We start from the raw sequence: 21,492 nt of genomic DNA on the forward strand, positions 1-21,492 counted from the left end.
ACGTATAGGAGAAGTGAAAACTCAAACTTCAGTCATGGCATGTGATGTTGCCATTATATAAACACGTAAAAATGTAAGTTTGCTAACGCTATATATAAGGCTGCAACTAACAACTAATTTGATAATCGATTAATCTGTCGATTGTTACTTCGATTAATCAAATAATAATCGGATAAAAGAGACAAACTACATTTCTATCCTTTCCAGTATTTTATTGAAAAAAACCATAATACTGGCACCATACTTATTTTGATTGTTTCTCAGCTGTTTGTAAATGTTGCAGTTTATAATAAAGGTTTATTAAAAAAAAAAAAAAAGTAGCCTCTGCGCATGGCATAGATCCAACGAATCGATGACTAAATTAATCGCCAACTATTTTTAAAATCGATTAGTTGTTTCAGCCCTAGCTATATACTACTTCTAAAGCAACCTAGAGGCCAAGTTATAATGTAAAAATGAGACGTATTGTACACTGTTAATAGTAACTTATCATATATCATATAATGTGCCACAAAATACTGTAAATGTATAAAGTAGTAAAAGTTATTTAAAAAGTACGTACGTTTTGGTTTCACCTTTTCCTGTGTGTGTGTGTGTGTGTGTGTGTGTGTGTGTGTAAGTCACGAAGGGTGTGGCTTGCATGCTCAGAGCAGGAAGAATGAGGGATTATAATGCTTACAACACTTTGGAAAATTAGGGACCTCTAGTAACAGTCATTTTAACCTCTTGAAAAAAAAGGAACAAAATGACCACTTACCTTTTGGTCAAAATTTTCAGGTGTGAGAAAAAAGTTGTAGAGTGGCACAAAGTATCCCTCCAGCAGCCCCATTAGCAACACCAGATAAACACCATCTGCAAACTGAGAAACAACAAAGCTGATTGGTGGCATGGTCATAAACTGTAGTGAGAAATAATGCGTGTACCGGTACTTAAAAAAACAAACAAACAAAAAAAAACAAGCCTTGACTTAATATACAACCCTTGGCAAAAAAATATGAAATCACCAGTCCTGGAGGGTGTTCATTCTGTTGTTTAATTTCGTAGAAAAACAAAACAGACATGACATAAAACTGCCGTCACTTTCTGGCTTTAGGGAAAACTAAAAATCAAGAAAAACATTTGTGGCAGTCAATAACAGCTTACTTTTTTGATAAAGCAGAGTAAACAAAATGTGGAATCACTCAATTCTGAGGAAAACAATCATGGAATCATGTAAAACAAACAAACAAAAAATACTGCAACACACCACTAGTAATTTGTTGCACCACCTCTGGCTTTTATAACACCCTGCAGGCATAAACTTAATGAGTGACAAACAGTACTCTTCATCAATCTTGCTCCAACTTTCTCTGATTGCTGTAGTCAGATCAGCTTTGCAGGTTGGAGTCTTGTCATGAACCATTATTTTCAATTTCCACTACAGATTTCTAATTGTTTTGAGATCCAAGAAAGTTTTTGAAGGTTTTTCTCTATGGCAAGATGCATTATAATCTTGTAAAATGATGTCATCATCTCCAGACATTCTTTTGATTGATGGAATAAGGAAAGTGTACAAAATGTCAATGTTAACTTGTGCATTCATATAAGATGTATTGCAAGCCATTTCCCCAGTTCCATTACCCAACATGCTTCCTCATCATCAATGACTGTGGAAATTGCAAATTTTCTTCAGGCAGTTGTCTTCATAATTCTCAGTGGAACAGCACTCAACAAAAGTTACAGCATCATCACCTTGCCCAATGCAGATTTGCGATTCATCATTGAATATGACTTTCATCCAGAGTCCACTATTTCTTTTTCTTAGCACGTTGTAACCTCGTTGTTTTCTGTTTAGATGTTAATGACGGCTTTAGTTCAGATTTTTTTCTGTATTTAAATCCCATTTCCTTTGACAGTTTAACAGTTCGGTCACAAACGGTGACTCCAGTTTCTGCCCATGTGTTCTTCATTTGTTTTGCTCTGCATTTTCGGTTTTCAAGACATATTGCTTTAAGTTTTCTGTTTTGATGCTTTGATGTTTTCTTTGGTCTACCAATATCCTTGCCTTTTACAAAACTTCCCATGTTGTTTGTACTTGGTCCAGATTTTAGATACAGCTGACTTTAAACAATCAACATATTTGCATGATGATTTTCCTTCTTGAAGAAGTTTGATAATCCTCTCTTTTGTTTTAATTGACATCTGTCGAGTTGGAACCATGATTCATGTCAATCCACAACAGAGCAACAGCTCTCCCGGGTGTGAACACATTTTTTTAACGGTAGACAAATGAACAGATTTAATCTGATGCAGGTGTTAGCTTTATAAAGTAAAAAATGCAGAGATAGTCAATATTTTTTTTTCCTTAGAATTTAGCGTTTCCATAATACTCTGCTTGATCCAAAAATGAAACTGTTACTGAATATCATATTTTATATTCCTGATTTATTTTAGTGTTTCTTAAAGCTAGAAAGTTGCCATTTGAAATGACTACAGGTGTGTGTCATGTCTATTTTTTTTTCGTGCAACATTGAATGAACATCCTTCAAGTCTGTTGAGTCCATATTTTCCCCCCAGATGTTGTATAAGGAAACATGGTTGACAAAGCCAAGAGAGATCCTGCTAAGGTAGACTCCAAAAGTGATCATTGGTGCCCAAAGTTGTTGTTGGATTATATAAAGGCTGGCTTTTCTTTCATAATGTCTCAATTTCTAATAGCTAGTGGTATTTATTCATAACCATGACTGTCTCGTACCTGTGTTTCCAGTTCCGACACCTCTAGGTTGAGCTTGTTCAGGTGTTTGTTTACAAACGTGATCAGCGTCTGATAAAACAGAAAGCGCGTAATCAGTAAGTACAAAAAAACAAAAACAAAAACATACCCAGTCCATGGTCATAAACCGTCAAAACACAGAATTGATACATAACTACACAATAATGGTACAAAACACAGTGTAACAGCCATGAGAGAGTTGCTCAACAATTGTGACTACTGATACAAATGTACGGTTTTACAGACAGTAGTCGCAAAAGCACAAAGGATAAAAAAAAGTTGTTGATACAAATGGTGACTTTAAGATTGAAATAATTGCGCAGAGTGATTTCTCGCTGACCCGTACCTTTGACCTCTGATTTGCTCTCCCTACTCCCCTTGTACTAACCCAGTCAATGTTAGCTTTATTCAGAAAAAGGCTTTTCGCAAGCGCCGTGTGGGACTGTCTCTCACAGTTCAGGATGGTCTGCTTTGAAGAGCTTTGTTATGATGAGCATGTATTTCATGCAAAGTAGTGAATTTAGATAAGATATTGGAAAATATATTTTAAAATTGTTAAATCAATATGCATATATATTTTATTGTGGCTAGATTTGACCTATTATTTAGGCATATTACTCACCACTGTTAAAATAAATACATCTATTTTCTATACCGCTTGTTATCCTTATAATTACGCCTCTCGAAGCTAACTTTAGGGAAGAATGGAGAGTACACCAATTAACCTAACATGTATGTTTTGGGGCTGTAAATAAATATTACAGCAAATTACCGCACATGTTTTTTTGTGTGTGTGTGTGTGTAAATATATTCATGACATATAAATACAATACAAGATCTGTGAACAGGATGGGTCAAAATAGTCCAAAACTCTGATAGCAAAATGTAGAGCTCAGACAGTAAACATCTGTTCCCTGAAAATTTAGAAATTAACCTGACTATTGTAGGGCCAAACCAAGTCTTGTTTCTAAAAAATCCCTGAAAAGAGGAACGTTGTACAAAAAAAATTGTTATAATAAAAACGAATGACATTCATGACCATGAAGTATTTAATGGGGAACTGCACTTTTTTTTTTAAATTTTTTTTTTTATGTTGCCTAGCATTCACAATCCCCATGTGGGACCAGCATATGTTTTTTCTTTTTTTAATGCATTGTAAATCGTAAATAAACATTAGAAAATGTCAGCTGACAATGGCGTTAGTAGGAGTCGCTCTATTCCGCCGATTCAGTGCTTTAAAAAAACATCTTATTTACATACATACATACAGTCGTGGTCAAAAGTTTACATACAATTGTAAAGAACATAATGTCATGGCAGTCTTGAGTTTCCAATAATTTCTACAACTCTTATTTTTTTGTGATAGAGTGATTGGAGCACATACTTGTTGGTCACAAAACACATTCATGAAGTTTGGTTCTTTTATAAATTTATTATGGGTCTACTGAAAATGTAGACCCATATCTGCTGGGTCAAAAGTATACATACAGCAATGTTAATATTTGGTTACATGTCCCTTGGCAAATTTCACTGCAATAAGGCGCTTTTGGTAGCCATCCACAAGCTTCTGGTTGATTTTTGGACTACTCCTCTTGACAAAATTGGTGCAGTTCAGCTAAGTTTGTTAGTTTTCTGACATGGACTTGTTTCTTCAGCATTGTCCACACGTTTAAGTCAGGACTTTGGGAAGGCCATTCTAAAACCTTAATTCGAGCCTGATTTAGCCATTCCTTTACCACTTTTGACATGTGTTTGGGGTCATTGTCCTGTTGGAACACCCAACTGCGCCTAAGACCCAACCTCCGGGCTGATGATTTTAGGTTGTCCTGAAGAATTTGGAGGTAATCTTCCTTTTCCATTGTTCTATTTACTCTCTGTAAAGCACCAGTTCCATTGGCAGCAAAACAGGCCTAAAGCATAATACTACCACCACCATACTTGACGGTAGACATGGTGTTCCTGGGAAAAGGCCTCACCTTTTCTCCTCTAAACATATAAAGTTAAAGTTAAAGTTAAAGTACCAATGATTGTCACACACACACTAGGTGTGGCGAGATTATTCTCTGCATTTGACCCATCACCCTTGATCACCCCCTGGGAGGTGAGGGGAGCAGTGGGCAGCAGCGGTGGCCGCGCCCGGGAATCATTTTGGTGATTTAAACCCCAATTCCAACCCTTGATGCTGAGTGCCAAGCAGGGAGGTAATGGGTCCCATTTTTATAGTCTTTGGTATGACTCGGCCGGGATTTGAACTCACAACCTACCGATCTCAGGGCGGACACTCTAACCACTAGGCCACTGAGTAGGTTGCTGAGTATTGTGGCCAAACAGCTCAATTTTTGTTTAATCTGACATCCCATGGACAAAGATAAGACCTTCTGGAGGAAAGATCCTCATATATGCCATATTTTAGGAATTAAAATGCATAAAAAATAAAACCATATTTGTTCTTGTCTTACATAGGGATTCTGAAATTCCCCCAAAAAAGGTGCAGTTTCCCTTTAAACTGTATTATAGCAGAAGTTGCTGATGAATTTGCGATGTCACTGAAAAGTCTTATTACCTTTTTGACAACATTCAGTTTATCTGGAGCGTGGTCGAACAGGGTGTCGAAAGCATCGCGTTCTGTGGCAAAACATTGAACACATGATTAAGCCTACTTGAATAAAAGTGTTTGGTAATCTGCTATAGCAACATACCATGTCTTCCGGAGAAAGCCCTGAGAAAAGGACAAACAATTTAAAAGGTAGAAGGGGAAAAAAAGAGTAAGAAAAGATGTCTCAGATGTGTCAAATTTGAAAAAAAAAATCTGAGGTTATTTCATTTTATTCACAATTTCACACTTGAATCCCCACAGAAATCATGAGATAATGAAAGACAAGTGCTTCCAATTCAATCACAGAGGAATGTGGAGAATGGTGGGATTAGAAATGATTCAACAATAGACGTAGCTATGGCATCATGATTAGAGAAGCACAGGTACATCTCGAGTATTCAAATAACCTGGGCATCATCAGTGAGAGGTCCCCGGTGACGACGTATTATAACACAATAATCTCAACAGCAGAACAGTACTGCTGGGTATTGATACAATGAGTGAATATATGCTGTTTCGTATGGAAACAGAAGACCTCTTGCCTATTAATACAATGTTAACCCTTTGTAGGACATTATTGTTGGGATTGTTGGGACACCTCCTCTTCACGTCACTGAAGAGGAGGTGTCATAATGGAGCAGGCCAGTTACTGCTGGCAGAAGGTTAGTTGAATTTTCAGTCAGCTGCTATAAAACCACTCGATACTGTGCAATTGAAGAATGTAACATACCAAAATAATACAATAACAAATTAAATCAAAGTTTGCTTGGATGCTAATTTTAGTATCAGACCGACCTGGTCCTGACTGTAGAGCAGGGGTGTCAGACTCATTTTAGGTCAGGGGCCGCCTGGAGGAAAATCTATTCCCACGAGGGCCGGACTGGTAAAATCATGGCATAATAACTTCAAAACACAACTACCGACAACTTCAGATTGTTTTCTTTGTTTTACTTTGGTCTAAAATAGAACTAGTACATTCTGAAAATGTACATATCACAAATATTCCTCTTGACAAAACAATTCAAGTTAGTTGAACATCCCGAGGAAAACAGAGCAGTTGCAAAAACACAATGACGAACATAATAAACTTAGATTACGTTTCAGTGTATCTACAAAGCCATCAGACTTAAAGTCACAGCCTATCTGGGATTGAACAAAAAACAACATAGATAATAAATAAATACAAACTACTCTATAGTATCAAATACCTAATTTGTCATTTCCACACATGAATCCTGTGCTAACTCAACAAACTATACTAACTGAGATAGAAGATATTCAAGAGGGTGAGTTACTTCCTGCTTTGGAGGCATCACTGTGTATTAATAGAAAAATAAAATATGTGCAATGCATGGACAACTTCAACAAACCAAACATATAAACTTAAGAGGCTGACAGTATTGCAGTAAATCACACACTGTTCACTTTCAGGACAACAATTTTCACAGAACTATATCAATGTGCAGTGTCTCATGCAGCATTTTAAGTCGGGTTACTAAATGTTTATTTTACTCCTTGAAAACCGGTTCTTGTTCAAAACTGGTTCCCAGTGTATCAATACCTTTAAATCACTTGCCACTTTTTCAAACAATTCCCTTAACGGTTCCTCCGGCTGAGGATGACGTCATCACGTAATGTGCGTAGTGACGTCAGACAGCAACATTGCGGCGCCCGGGTGGAAGAAGAGCTTTGAAGTTTGCCGACATCTTACACGAAAAGATTGCAACAGCACTACTTGTAATAATTCCAAGGTTGCTAGTTCATCAAGAAAAGGACATATGAGCAATATGTTGAAACATTTGAACATACGGCATGAAATAACTGAACCAAGCCGATCTCATCCCAGGCAGCAGCAGTCATCTGACGTACATACAACAGGTACTAATACCGCCTACTATGTTAGCGCTATTACCTGTTAAATTGAAATGAATGCCTGCTCAATCAGATGAGCAGGAGGAAACACATTCTGGCGGGCAGTAATGGCTCTAGTTCACATCTGCCGCTAGCTTCCACCGCGGCAGGGAAGAGTGCAACTCGACCAGGAAGGACAAATGTCACCAAGCAGTGACTCAGTTTGTGGTCAAAAACTTGCAACGATTTGCCACGTAGATGCTCCTTCAGTAGGTGAATGTTCAATTGTAGTCGGAGAAAAGTTGCATGTTTTCCTACAGCAACATTTTCACTCAGTCAATATATTATACAGGTACAACTCATGAAATAAGAATATCGTGTACAAGTCCATTCATGTTAGCATCTCAACTTCAAATGTGAAACTATTTGATATAAAGTCATTACATGCAAAGTGAGATATGTCAAGCCTTTATTTGTTATCATTTTGACTATCATTATTTACAGTTTTTTAAAACCTCACATTTTCTGAGATTTTTAATTCAAGGTTTTCATAAGCTGTAAACCACAAACATCAACATTAGAGATGTCCGATAATATCGGCAGGCCGATATTATCGGCCGATAAATGCGTTAAAATGTAATATCGGAAATTATCGGTATCGTTTTTTTAATTATCGGTATCGTTTTTTAAAAAAATTATTAAATCAACATAAAAAACACAAGATACACTTACAATTAGTGCACCAACCCAAAAAACCTCCCTCCCCCATTCACACTCTTTCACACAAAAGTGTTGTTTATTTCTGTTATTAATATTCTGGTACCTACATTATATATCAATACAGTCTGCAAGGGATACAGTCCGTAAGCACACATGATTGTGCGTGCTGCTGGTCCACTAATAGTACTAACCTTTAACAGTTAATTTTACTCATTTTCATTAATTACTAGTTTCTATGTAACTGTTTTTATATTGTTTTACTTTCTTTTTTATTCAAGAAATGTTTTTAATTTATTCATCTTATTTTATTATATTCTTTTTTTTTAAAAGTACCTTATCTTCACCATACCTGGTTGTCCAAATTAGGCATAATAATGTGTTAATTCCACGACTGTATATATCGGTTGATATCGGTATCGGTAATTAAAGAGTTGGACAATATCGGAATATCGGATATCGGACATCCCTAATCAACATGATTTAAAAAAAAGGCTTGACATATCTTTTGTTGCATGTTATGAGCCTGTGTCATTGTTTCACCTTGTAAATCTAAAGAAACCTTTGCACGGTATATTGCATGGTGTATTTCCTAGGTAGATGACAAAGATTCTTAAAAGTTTTTAAAATATTACTAAATTTTATATTCTTGTATAATTTCCAGATGTTTTATTTTGTTAAATTCTACAGAAATGTACTTTAAAAAGAGTATTTCTATGCCATGTCCTTCTTCAGACCTTACTATTGGCTTTGTAAGGTCATGTTAGCTTTAAACTAAACAAAAGTGATGCTAAATATTTCTTCCAGATAAAAATCGGTATGAGAACCGATAAAGAACTGAATCGTTAAGCAGAATCGAAAGTGGAACCGGAACCGGGAAAAATCTTATCAATTCATATTACTAAACTTGAAACCTGGCATCTTTTAGTTTTCCCAATTGCATCAATATCAGGTGTCACATCTTGAGTGGCAGACAAGTTCAGGATATTTTGTAAGTGCTTGTGCGTGAGCCTTGAGCGTAACTTTGTTTTATTAATGCTCATGAGAGAAAGAACTTGCTCAAAAATATATGTGGTTCCAAACATGCACAACACTTATATAGCAAGGGCTGTCAAGTTGGGGTAACTTGGCAAGAGATAATGATAAAATGTGTCCAAGCCACGGAAAATGTTACCTTCAAATCTGAATCACACTGCAAATCTATTATTTCAAGTATCAAGACCTCTGGATCTGGTAAAATGAACAGTTTGGACGATCACCCTAATGACGTTATCCACCTTTAATGACTTGCAGGAAAAAGACTCCTGATGTAAGTACAGTTAAAAGTCCAAAAAGCACGTCCTCCATTTGCAGTCTGCACTTTCTCTCTGAATATCATCGCAACACCTTCTTTTTTATGACCATTGAGTGCGCACCATCTGTAGGCAGACTGACAGCGTGGGACCAGTCCACTCCCACTCTGTCCAGCACGCTGATAAGGGGGGTGAAAATATCAACTGCTGTTGTGGTATCTGTCATTGGCACCAACTAAACAAACTCCTTGGTGACGGTCAAAGTGTCATCAACTCCACGGATGAATATTGGCCAATTGTGCAACATCTGTTATGTCCGTGCTTTCATCAATTGAAACTGAAAACGCAATCAATGTCTTTACTATGTGCTTCAACTGGTCAAATCCAAATCCCCAGAAAGATCAGAAATCCTGTCTGCAACTGTATTTCTTGTCAGGCTGATATTTGCAAAAGCCTGGCGCTTTTCAGTGCACACAATCTCCGCAGCATTCAGCAAGCATGTGTTCACAAATTCACCCTCACTAAATGGTTTTGAAGCCACTGCAATTGTATTAGCGATAAGGTAGCTAGTTTTCACTGCACTGTCACGGATTCCTCAGCTGTGATTAAATAAAAACTGCTGTTTCTTCAAAACCACCACTCATTCACCTTCTCTCTTATCCTTGCAAGTTGTTGTATTTGTTGAAATAAAGAGTCTCATAATGGCGACGAAGGTTATATTCTTTCAGCACCGACACAAAATGGGAACACATCAAACACACAGCTTTCCCATGGTGAATAAATAGGAGGCTGACTATTTTTCTTGGAACACTCTGCGTACACTTTTCTCTTTGTTGACAGAGACATTTTGCGGCAATGAGGGTGCCAGAGAACGATGTGTTCGGTGTTGGGTCGAGGGGGAGGAGCCACAGCCATGCTTTACAGTTTATTTCCTGCCTGGCATACTTGCTCAGTCTGGGTATAAACAGTTTGCTTGTCAAACAATCGCAATTACGACATCCCATGTACACATTTAGAAAATGAGTTTCTTTCACAAAGAAAATCCAGCCCATGTTTATATTAACAAACCCATGACACGGGCAGTATATTTGACATCCCTGTTGTAGAGGATGCTGGGTCTCAGGAGGAAATTACTTATTTGAACATGGTCACATACTGTACTTTCAAGTGTAAAAATGAGACAAATGAGAAAACTTACTCTGTGTTGCCAGTGATTTCTTCTTGAATTTGTCTGGATTGGAGAATGCCCTCTCTTTTCTGAAAGCCGAAAAAGAAAGATGGGTTTTACTACACTACAAATAAAATCAACCAACAATTCAAGAACATGGAGGAATGTTGTCAAGTCGAACAAAAGACGATTTGCAAGTACATAACGGCACATATCGTTATTCACCTGGACAACGACTACTTGAATGGAAACATGGTCTGGCAGTCTGATGGGTGCTCTGAAGTGTTGTGACAACGCCACCAGCAGGTGCAGGATTGCAACTATGCTCTTTGCATGTACCGCTTGATGACGGGAAAGAAAAAAAACATTATGTATTATCAATGACACCCACATTTTACATGTCCGACAAAACCACAAGTGATACGGTCATTAGAGCTAAACATGTACAGCAGGTCTATCTAAATGGCGGCCCGCGGGCCACATCCTGCCCGCCAAAGCTTTTAATTTGGCCCTCCAAACATCACTCAAATAGGCTTAAGGAAACCATTGCCAATGTATGTAGTACTCCCATCACCCCGCAGGGAGCAAAAGCAAAGCAATGTGTCATGTGTCACAATGAAACAGCGGTGGGGTGAGTAGAAAAAGATGGCACTATCGACCTAGAAAAAAATCAAAATAAATTGTGAAAATCTGGCTTTTAACAGCGACTGGACAACAAAGTATGAATGTATTGAAATTGCTGATTTTGTGGTGTCTTTTGTGTTCGTGGTCATGTTGTTTTTTGGCTGTTTAAGTCTGGCGATCAAACCTCATTTAATATATGTAGTGCTAAATTTAACCAGTAGAGGGCGATAAAGCCACACCTTAGGTTTAATTGTGTTGTGCTACACACTTGTGCAATGCTTGCTGTGGATGTTTAATTTCTATATGCGTAAACATCCGTAGTTTATAGTATGAATGTATTAACACAAAACATTGTATTTTCCATCCATCCATCCATCCATTTTCTACCGCTTATTCCCTTCGGGGTCGTGGGGGACGCTGCAGCCTATCTCAGCTACAATCGGGCGGAAAGCGGGGTACACCCTGGACAAGTCGCCACCTCATCGCAGGGCCAACACAGATAGACAGACAACATTCACACTCACATTCACACACTAGGGCCAATTTAGCGTTGCCAATCAACCTATCCCCAGGTTCATGTCTTTGGAGGTGGGAGGAAGCCGGAGTAAAACACAATGGACATTATGTAAAATATACAATGGACGCTATGCTTTTGTAATGTTTATTTTATGTTTATAATTTCAGTCTTACAAACCTAAATAAAGGAAGAAGTGTGAAGAAATAAAACTTAGGATGGAAAATAATTTTAAAAGAAGGAACATTAATCATCAACAAAACTTCTGGATCTTCTATTTCTTCATGCTGTTAACTGTCTAGCTGCACACACTGGAAAGAAGTAGTTAGGGCAGAATAAAGAATTTATTGACAGTGCAGTGTGAAAGTCAATGTGTTTACTTTGTAATTAAGTAAATGCAGTCTCAAAGGAAGATAACCCGCGGAGGAACTTTCAGACAAAACATTCACATGTCAATGTCCACCCCTTCCTGAAACTGCAGTCCTCTTCATTATGGAGTTGAATAGCCCTGATGTACAGTATGTGCCTATACTTATGTATCCAACACCTATCTTTACACGAGGTATTTGCTAGATCAAGTGATATACAGTATAAACAGAACATTCCGTGTCAGATTTGAATAACTAAATCTACAATGTCTAAAATGTACTAACAGGTATTCCAACAAATGTTATTGCTGTTATGTGGGTTTTTCCATCAACCAAAAATAGTTTCCACTCACAATCCAAAACGATTAATTGGAGACAATAACTTGTCCTGATGTGTGCATATGAATACAAGTTGTTATTTGTCTGTTAGAATGTGATCGATTGGTGAACAGTTCAGGGTATATTTTGCCCATTGCCCAAAGTCATCTACGATAGGCTTGATTGATTGATTGATTGAAACTTTTATTAGTAGATTGCACAGTGAAGTACATATTCCGTACAATTGACCACTAAATGGTAACACCCGAATAAGTTTTCCAACTTGTTTAAGTCGGGGTCCACTTAAATTGATTCATGATACAGATATATACTTTCTTTTTTTTTGTGTCCTGTCCAGCTTCTCAGGCAAATCATATAGTTGATGTAGATGCCCATGTCGGCTGTTCAGATTTACTTTACAAAAGAGAAGTGTAGGATACTTCTCTTGTTGCCTTATTTGTATTTGACTTTATTAAATGTATTTATATTATCATTTAGTGCAGCCGGGCCGGAGCAGGAGGGGATAGAAAGAGAAAAAAAAAGAAGACAGAGGGGGAAATTGTGGGGACAAGAGGGGGATTAGACAGAGAGACAAAAACAACAACAGCAAACAACAACAACAACAATAGAGCAAAATCAGCAAATATGACATGTACAAATATGATGGTAAAAGTAATAGCAAATAAGCAGTTAGCGAAAAATAAAAAATAATACAGAAATGACAATGAGCATTATTACACTACAAATGGATCAATACAAATACCGATAGAAATAGCGCTATTGATAATGAACAATACCAATAATTTACCTTTATTATCAACAATACAGTTGTTTAAATGCAACAATACATATATGTAATGATAACTTGAGATACGAAAGAATGCAGAAAAATGGAGGGGGAGAAAGAGAAGCAACCTACATTAACCTTGTAGATTGTTATAGTCACAATAGGTTAAGCTTTGTCAGTGTGCCATGTGTTACACCCAGTTTACCCTAGGGCAACAACGTTAATATATGTTTGATGAAACGTGATTATGTGCATGAGTGTAAGTATGCATATGTACTTGTATATGTACAGAATGTGTATATGTGTTTGTACAATGAATGTATATGTACAGAATGTGTATATGTGTTTGTACAGTGAATGTATATGTACAGTATGTGTATGTGTATGTAAATATGTACTGTATTTGTGTATGTATGTGGGAGCGTAGGTACCTATGTACGTATGTGAGCATATGTGAATTTGCATGTACAATACATTCGACTCCCAGAGTGCGTGGGAGCCAGAGCACGGCCCCATCACCCCCGAGAGCCCAACCCACAAACAGGAGGCGTGGTGCCCAGGGAACCAGGGACCACCGCCCCCACGCAGCCAAGCCGGCCAGCGACAGGAACCCCAGAGCCCGACCCACCGTACCGCCCACAAGGGCCAGCAGCAGGCCGAAGACAGACGCACCCGGCAGAGGACAGGGCACGAGAAAAGCAGGGGACAGCCAGACCCCAAGCCAGCGAGAGACCAACCCCACACGGGCAGAAAGGCGAGACGCCCCGCCCGAGGGACCCAGAGACTCCCCGCAACCGGACGGGAAGACCGCCCCCGCCCCACCGGCAACCGGGCCCCCACGAGCCCACTCCCCACCCCCGGAGAGTGCGGCGAAAAACCGTGATTGATAACAGCACTTTGATAAACACACTGAAGGACTGGCGCTAGCTTAAATGCTAACATGAATAAAAGAGACATTAATATCTTTCACAGGAAGAAATTACATACTCCAATTTAAACTTACATAAACACATTAGTCTGAGTAACTAAGATATGCAATCTTGCATGTCATAATATGCAGCTAAACTGACTGATACATAATGTGAGCAGCAAAGGTCCTCAATAATGATTTTCAGGTAAACCTTATGATGAAGACATACTAGCTATATGTAAATGCATTCAGTGGTGGGAAGAAATAAATAATGGAGCATGAGCCTGTTGTTCACAAGACTAAGTGTCATCATTTATAGATGAACAACATGGTACCAGTAGTGGGGGAAAAAACTTTTCACTCTGCATCAGTTTGATTAAAAGAAGAAATTGAGACATTGAGACCACCATCGGGAGCAAAGCTGGCTGGTAATGTGGACAGCAATGGCGATCATTCAGGCAGTAATTTGAACTCTACATGGCCGCGGTGGGATTGAACTCAAGATCTGACGCCAATAAAATAGCGCCGTTTCTTAGAGTAGCTGGACCCCAAGCCATCCAAGTCTTTGTCATGTTTGAATTCGAGGTAGCCAATGACAGACGAAAGTATAACGAAGTGATCGAGAAGTTTGATGCTTATCATTGACCGTTGAAAAACACCTGTGTATTTGAGAGGTTTGTGTTCCGATCACGTGTGCAACAAACAGAGGAGGCTGATGACAACTTTGTGACTGACTTGAAGCTGAAAGCTTCAAAGTAAAAAGAAATATAACACAAAAGACAGACATACTGTATATTATGTGAAATACTCCTGCAACGATGTGGTAAGAAACATGAACTCCAACAATGTCCAGCTTACGGCAAAAGATGCTCCAAATACAATGGAAAATAAATCACTTTGCAAAGTAATAGTTATCCAAATCAAAGCTGAAGTCCGTATGGCAAGTCTAGGAAACAGAAAAACAGGAAAGAGTTCAACTTTCTTTGTGGGCCTGGTGTCATCTGACAATGAAAATAAATTGAGCAGCATTAAGAAAATTGAAACACACTTAATGAAGATATATGAACTGAAACACTTCCAGTAAATGGTACATTAGTGACACTAAGGATTGACACAGGTGCACAAGAAAACCTGATTAGCATGACAGAGATCAATGCAATGCAAGTTTAAAAGAAAGACAGAAAGAAAGCCTACAATTGCAAACAAAAGAGTGCCACCAAAAGACAATAATGGACAAGACACTGCAGATTAAAAATGAGTGTAAAGGGCAAAGAATACACTGTGCTGTTTTCTGTATTACCGAAGGGCCGTGAATCATTGCTAAGGGGCGATGCGTCAAAGAATTTGAATTTCATCCATCCATCCATTTTTGATAAAACATTTTTACAATGTCAGCTGTCCTGAAGCAGTAGAGCTAGTCAGTTGCATATATTGTGAGCGACTATGGTGATGTCTTTGATGGATGCCTACCATTGACCTATTAGGATTCAGCTGAGAGAGGGCACAAAAAGTGTGGTGCATGCGTCAAGTAGAGTCCCAGCGCCAATTTGCAAGTGTCTTAAAATTGAACTGGACAAAAAGTGTCACTTACAAGTGATTACAAAAGTGGAAGTGCCAAATAAGTGGGGTAAATCGATGGCGTGTGTGGATAAAGAGAATAAAAAAGAACTGCATGGATCTAGGTGAGGTGAACCAAAATATAAAAACATAAGCACAACCACATACCAAAGAGTGAGGTGATTGCAAGTGAGATGAGAGGAGACAAATACTTTTTAAAACTACTCTAGATTTAGCTTATGGGTTTTGGCAGATAAAGCTGGATTTACAAAAGCTTACAGTAGTGCACTTTTATCACACCTTTTTGCAGGTATCGATTTAATTTAGAATAATCTCAGCATCTAAAATCTTTCATCGAGCCATGTTAGAGGGTCAGCAAGGAGTTTTTTTTTTTTATGTAGATGATGTAGTCATCTGGGGTTTTACCATAATGACAAAAGTGCTTTAGAAGATACAAGAAAATTAACAGAAGCTAAATCATGCCGAATCTCAATTTGGTGTACAGGAGATAACGTTCCTGGGAGACAAGCTGTCTGCAGAAGGTATTGAGATTAATGTTAAAAAAATAAAAGCGATCTTGAGTATGCACCGCCCAGAAGGCAAGAACGGTATACTCAGAGTGATAGGCATAATACATTTCATTGGAAAGTTTATACCCAATTTGTCAGTGAGAATGTCTGCTCTGAGGGAACTACTAAGCGACGCCACAGTGTTCAAGTGGACACAATCAATCAAGGTTTATTTGTATAGCACCTAGTTAAAGCTATAAGTTAAACCTATAAGTTAAAGCAAGAGAAAACTTTAATGACAGTTAAAAAAAAAACTGTATCTCTAAATACGCTTACAGCAATGTGTTAAAAGCCAGTGTGAACAAGTATGTTTTTAGTTAGGATTTGAGAGTTTCTAGCTTCGTAACGGCTCACCACTCAAGAGGGAGTGAGCTCCATAACTTGGATCACCCCAGTTTAACTCTAGTCTTTGGTATTTAAAAAAAAATGTGTGCAAAGACAAGCACAGTGTCTTAGATGGGTGGCAAACAGTTAAAATATCAGTAAAGTATGCTGGGGCCGGACAGAACACGGCCTTAAAAACAAAAATAAGTATTTTAAAAAGTATTCTAAAATATACTGGGAGCTAATGAATAACTGGGGTAATATGGGCATGTGTAGGAGCAACAATGAGGAGGCGAGCAGCTGCATTTTGTATTTGCTGGAGCTTGTGGAGGAGTGACTGATTTAGTCCACTGGAGAAGGCATTACCGTAGTCCAGTCTTGGGCTGATGAAAAAATTAATGGCTTGCCTCAGCTGGAAAAAACCTGCTCTAATTGTAGTTAATTTGTTTGTCAAATTTAAGGTCACAGTTAAATATCACACCAGATTTTTCACAGCAGGAGCGAGGGTTGGGGTGCTAAAACTCGGTGCACTATGTAGTGCATCAAGGCTAAAAAAAATGCTCTGTTTTGCTTTCATTTAAATGCAGAAAGTTTAGCGACAGCCATAGTTTAATGTCATTGAGACAGCTATCGACGGACTCAAGTGCATTTCTGTCACTTAGCATGACAGGCAAATAGAGCTGTACATTATCAGCATAAAAGCTGACTTTTATTTATGAGTTAAAATGCATTTTCAAAAATACACCCGTCGTCATGTCTTTCATAATGATTGTGAATGATAGGCAAAATTCCCCCCAAAAAGTGCAGTTCCCCTTTAAGGAAGAACTGTTGATATGCATCACGTGTTCTCAGATACATCATTACAAAACAACAATTTTACAAACATCAATAACAGGCACAGACAGCATGGAGATGATACGATCAAATACATGCCCAAGCTGATGAGTCGGATAGGCTATGGACTGAGTGAAATCCAAAGATTCTATTAGTTATTAGAATAGTAAAGTCTTTAGCCAGCTGATCATAGGTGCATTCAACATGAATGTTAAAATCACCACAAATCAATATTTTATCAAATTTTGGCATGATTTCTGTCAAAAAAAAAGAAAAATCACTTCAAAAATATTTTTCATGTTGCTTTGTTTTGCGGTGAACTATACAGCACATAAAATATGAGTGGGCAGTGTGACTACAATATGTTGTAGCTCAAAGTTGGCATACACGCAGCGCATACGTCAAGCTTCAGCCATGCCACATTTGGCTGATAGTTGTAGTAACCTTGGTAAAATTGTATTATCCCTGCTTGAAAGAAAAAAAGTTAGGCATTGAATGCAAATCAACTCTCGAGGACATCTAAAGATTTGGCCCAATACATAGTCTTGGAAAAGTAGAACAGGAAAACAAATAAAAGCCAAAGAGTCAAACAAAGTTTTAAAAGTCCTTCGCAAGAGCAGCACGCAGCTCTGCTAGCATCGAGCAAATCTCCATCTTTGTTATGCTAGCATGAGGCGGCGGATGCTTTTCAGACGATTTTGTCTTCGCCTTCGACATGACAAGAGTCGTTTTAAAGTCTCACACAAAGTGCAAAAAGATACTACCTCGCTGTACTTCAAAATACTTAAGTGAGAAGGTTTAAAAGTGAATATGGAAAGTTTGCAGCGGGAGCCAACTCAACACACATCTCAGCATGGTCCATACTGGAAGTCCTACAATAAAATGTTGAAGACAACAGAGCTTGTAAGGCTATTATTGTTACTTACAGTCAACATTCCAGCGAATGCTCCTGGTGGAGAGTTTGAGTGAATCGTTGATGCGTTCCAAAACAGTCTGCAGCTTCTGTTTCTGGGCAATTTCTGACTGTGTCACCTCTGCCACATTGAGTTTCTCACCTTCCAGCTTTTCTGAAATCCAAAAGCAATCACAATCACAAGTACAAGAACACCGGAAAAGTTGATGGATTTGTAATCTTGGTCCATTCACCCACAGATTCAGTTCCAACCTGATCTTTAACAGCTTACGCACATGCGCACACCCGGAAATACAACCATCAGCTTAAGAAATTATCAAACAAGATAGCATATAAATAAAAAAACACTGATTGGTTTGACTCCTCACCGAATAGTTTCTGCAAGACCTGTCCATCATACAGATCTTCAGCCAGATCCTTTACGATGATCCTCTCCCCAACAAGAACATCATTTATCCAGTCGATCAACACCTACATGACCATATGACAGAACGTTTTTCACTTTATATTGTAATGAATGCATTCATTGGTGAAACATATTTTAGTAATTGCTATTTGGGGTGAGGGAAAATATTTAAATCATAAAATATACATGGTGTCTTGGGCAGCATCAAAAATCAGTGTTACTGCGGTTTGATGAAAACCAAGCATTCATGTTCTGTTCACACACCTGCATGCAGACACCTGAGTTATTTGAATTGCCATTATACATAAATAATGCTGACTTCAATACAAAATTAAAAAAGCAGTGCTTTTGTGACACATTCAAGACATCATGGCATGACGTAAACATGTGCCTGTATGGTTACTTTGCTATGTATTGTTACAAGTTGATAGGAACATTAACCTTGTGTATACGTGCGTTAACGAGTTTATGAACTGATACAATTACATTTACTACTGGGGTGGGCGATATAGCCTTAAAATTATATTGCGATATGTATTAAAAACACTGTGATAACAATCTTGATGGCAATATTTATTTTAAAATCTGCATTAATTGCAGTTTGCAAGAAACAGCATTTATTAGTCGACCGTAACTCATCTTAACGCACCCCATACACACCTGGTCTGGAGAATAGGGTTACCCACATATGCGGTCCTCTCCAAGGTCTCTCATACTCATTCACATCGACGTCCCACTGGGGTGAGTTTTTCCTTGCCCTTATGTGGGCTCTGTACCGAGGATGTCGTTGTGGCTTGTGCAGCCCTTTGAGACACTTGTGATTTAGGGCTATATAAATAAACATTGATTGAATAGGGGGACACAGCAGGAGGGATCAGTCTTGCCAACTTAGTGACTTTGTTGCTATATTCAGTGAGCATTCATAATTCTCTACATAGTGTTTTTTCAAAAGGACTTATATTTCTGGTGCTAAACATGTAAAGGTATTGGTAGCACTTTTATCAAATACTTAGCTATAGAAGTGTTTTGCTCCCAGACTATATTTTATGGTGGTAATGGTGTTAGTTTATTCCGAACATACAATTACAATATGATACATCACATAATTACAGTTTCTCATTACAAAATGTCTGAAAAGGAGTAGAAGCAGAGCTTATTTAACCCTACCCCTTTTCATATCATAGCAATTACTAATACATTTGTTACAACTCTGTAACACAACAATGAATACATAAATAAATCAGTAAATAAATATATAGACAAATGAGCAAATAAATAATTATTAAATACATGAAATAGAATATGCAAATTTGGGAGAAGTTGCGTGTCAATGCTGTATGCGCAAGCCGCATAAAGGCTCGAGCCGCCGATACGCGCAAGTCGAATTTAAATGCTATTGCATGCCGACAGTTAGAATGTCAATAAGTACCAGGTTATATGACTCTGAGGTGTATGCATGCAACAATAGCTAAAAAAGCTAGCAAGATAATGTTAGCATGCTAGCATGCTAACATTAGTTACCGGTATGTGTCAGGTACAAAATTATGAGGTGTACAGCAGAAAAATAGGCAAAGAAATAACATTCTAACAGTTATCATGTGTCACATATCAAGTTATTTGACTGTGATGTGTATAGCTGAAAAATTGGCAAAAAAATAGCAAGAAAATGTTAGCATGTTAGCAATTCTAACTGTGAACTTTGCAGGTTTCGGACAGGGAGTTTTGCTTCGATTGCGTTTATGCATTGTCGCTAAGCAGCCAACTGGAAACCGTTATTGTTGTAAGCTTTGGCGGCTGGTGGCAGTTACAGGTATATCTTGTTTAATTCAACAAATATTGTAGTTTTGCGCCGGTCATAGCTGTGTCAGTCTGTTTTGGAGATGCTTTGTGTGATTTATGGTAATATTCATTTGATATTTTTTATGTTTATTGGGTAGTAAGACTGTTCTCGAAGGCCATGTCCGTACGAACAAGGATACTTAATAAACGCATATTATCTCTGCATTTAGGCCTCTTGTCCACACGCAAACGCATACTTTTGTCCTTAAAAACGCAGACTTCTGCAAACGCTGGCCAAAGTGTAGACTTCCAAAACTCTTCGCTTAGTGTATGTGTACACGGCTCAAACGGAGACTTGTGATGACGTCATGGTTGTGCTCTGTCATTTCCAAAACTCAACAACACTGCCTTGCTGCCTTTAAACACACTATAAGTGGACTTACTGTATGTTTGAACTCAAACATGCTGCTATTTTAACTCAACATTAATAAAAAAGACACATCAAAATAGGCTTTGCGACACTCCCGCCAGCACAAATGACAGTCAGCTGTTTTGGATCGCTGTTGAACCTCCAGCTGGTGGGACAATTTTGACAAGTAAGACCTTTTGCTCTGTGTCATACGAAAGGTGCAACATTATCTCATGTTTTAATCCTTATTTAACGACAGATCACAAAGTTAACTTACGTGTTTGTATAGATGGAACCGGGCGCAAGTATACAAGCGCGTAAAAAGTGACCAAGCAACTAAAAGAAAAATGTGATGTAGCGTCCTCCTTGTAGTGTGTACTGATGTTAAAGACAAGATAAACTTCATTGCATATGTAATATATCACTATATCAATGATTAAATGCTTTATAATTTCACGAGAGTTTTGCAGCAGCACACGTAACCTTGGCTCGTTAGTGCGTGCTAAACATCTTATAATTTGGGTTTCGGCAGCACAGGCGTGCATGCGCGCTTTTAACACAAAAAAAATACATACCGTATTTTTCGGAGTATAAGTCGCACCGGAGTATAAGTCGCACCTGCCGAAAATGCATAATAAAGAAGGAAAAAAACATATATAAGTCGCACTGGAGCCCGGCCAAACTATGAAAAAAACTGCGACTTATAGTCCGAAAAATACGGTATGTTCCCAAGGCTATGTGTACAAGCAGGCTAATCTTAAAGATAATGTACATTTCGTTGTACGTCTAGTATATCAAAATAAG

General features: G+C 38.1%; 1 protein-coding gene across 1 annotated transcript in view; it reads right to left on the reverse strand.

Moving 5' to 3' along the window:
• The window catches only part of parvaa (parvin, alpha a), a 35,569-nt gene that overhangs the window by 6,098 nt on the left and 7,979 nt on the right, over positions 1–21,492 (reverse strand). Inside the window, exons 4-11 of the mRNA XM_061969803.2 lie at positions 18,463–18,565; positions 18,108–18,248; positions 10,602–10,717; positions 10,407–10,465; positions 5,452–5,471; positions 5,316–5,377; positions 2,735–2,803; positions 758–859 (exon numbers count right to left, since the gene is read on the reverse strand). Coding sequence (XP_061825787.1) covers positions 758–859; positions 2,735–2,803; positions 5,316–5,377; positions 5,452–5,471; positions 10,407–10,465; positions 10,602–10,717; positions 18,108–18,248; positions 18,463–18,565 — 672 coding nt within the window. The remainder of the gene's footprint in view (positions 1–757; positions 860–2,734; positions 2,804–5,315; positions 5,378–5,451; positions 5,472–10,406; positions 10,466–10,601; positions 10,718–18,107; positions 18,249–18,462; positions 18,566–21,492) is intronic.

Source organism: Nerophis lumbriciformis, linkage group LG10 (genome assembly GCF_033978685.3).
Source record: "Nerophis lumbriciformis linkage group LG10, RoL_Nlum_v2.1, whole genome shotgun sequence".
Classification (NCBI taxonomy): domain Eukaryota; kingdom Metazoa; phylum Chordata; class Actinopteri; order Syngnathiformes; family Syngnathidae; genus Nerophis; species Nerophis lumbriciformis.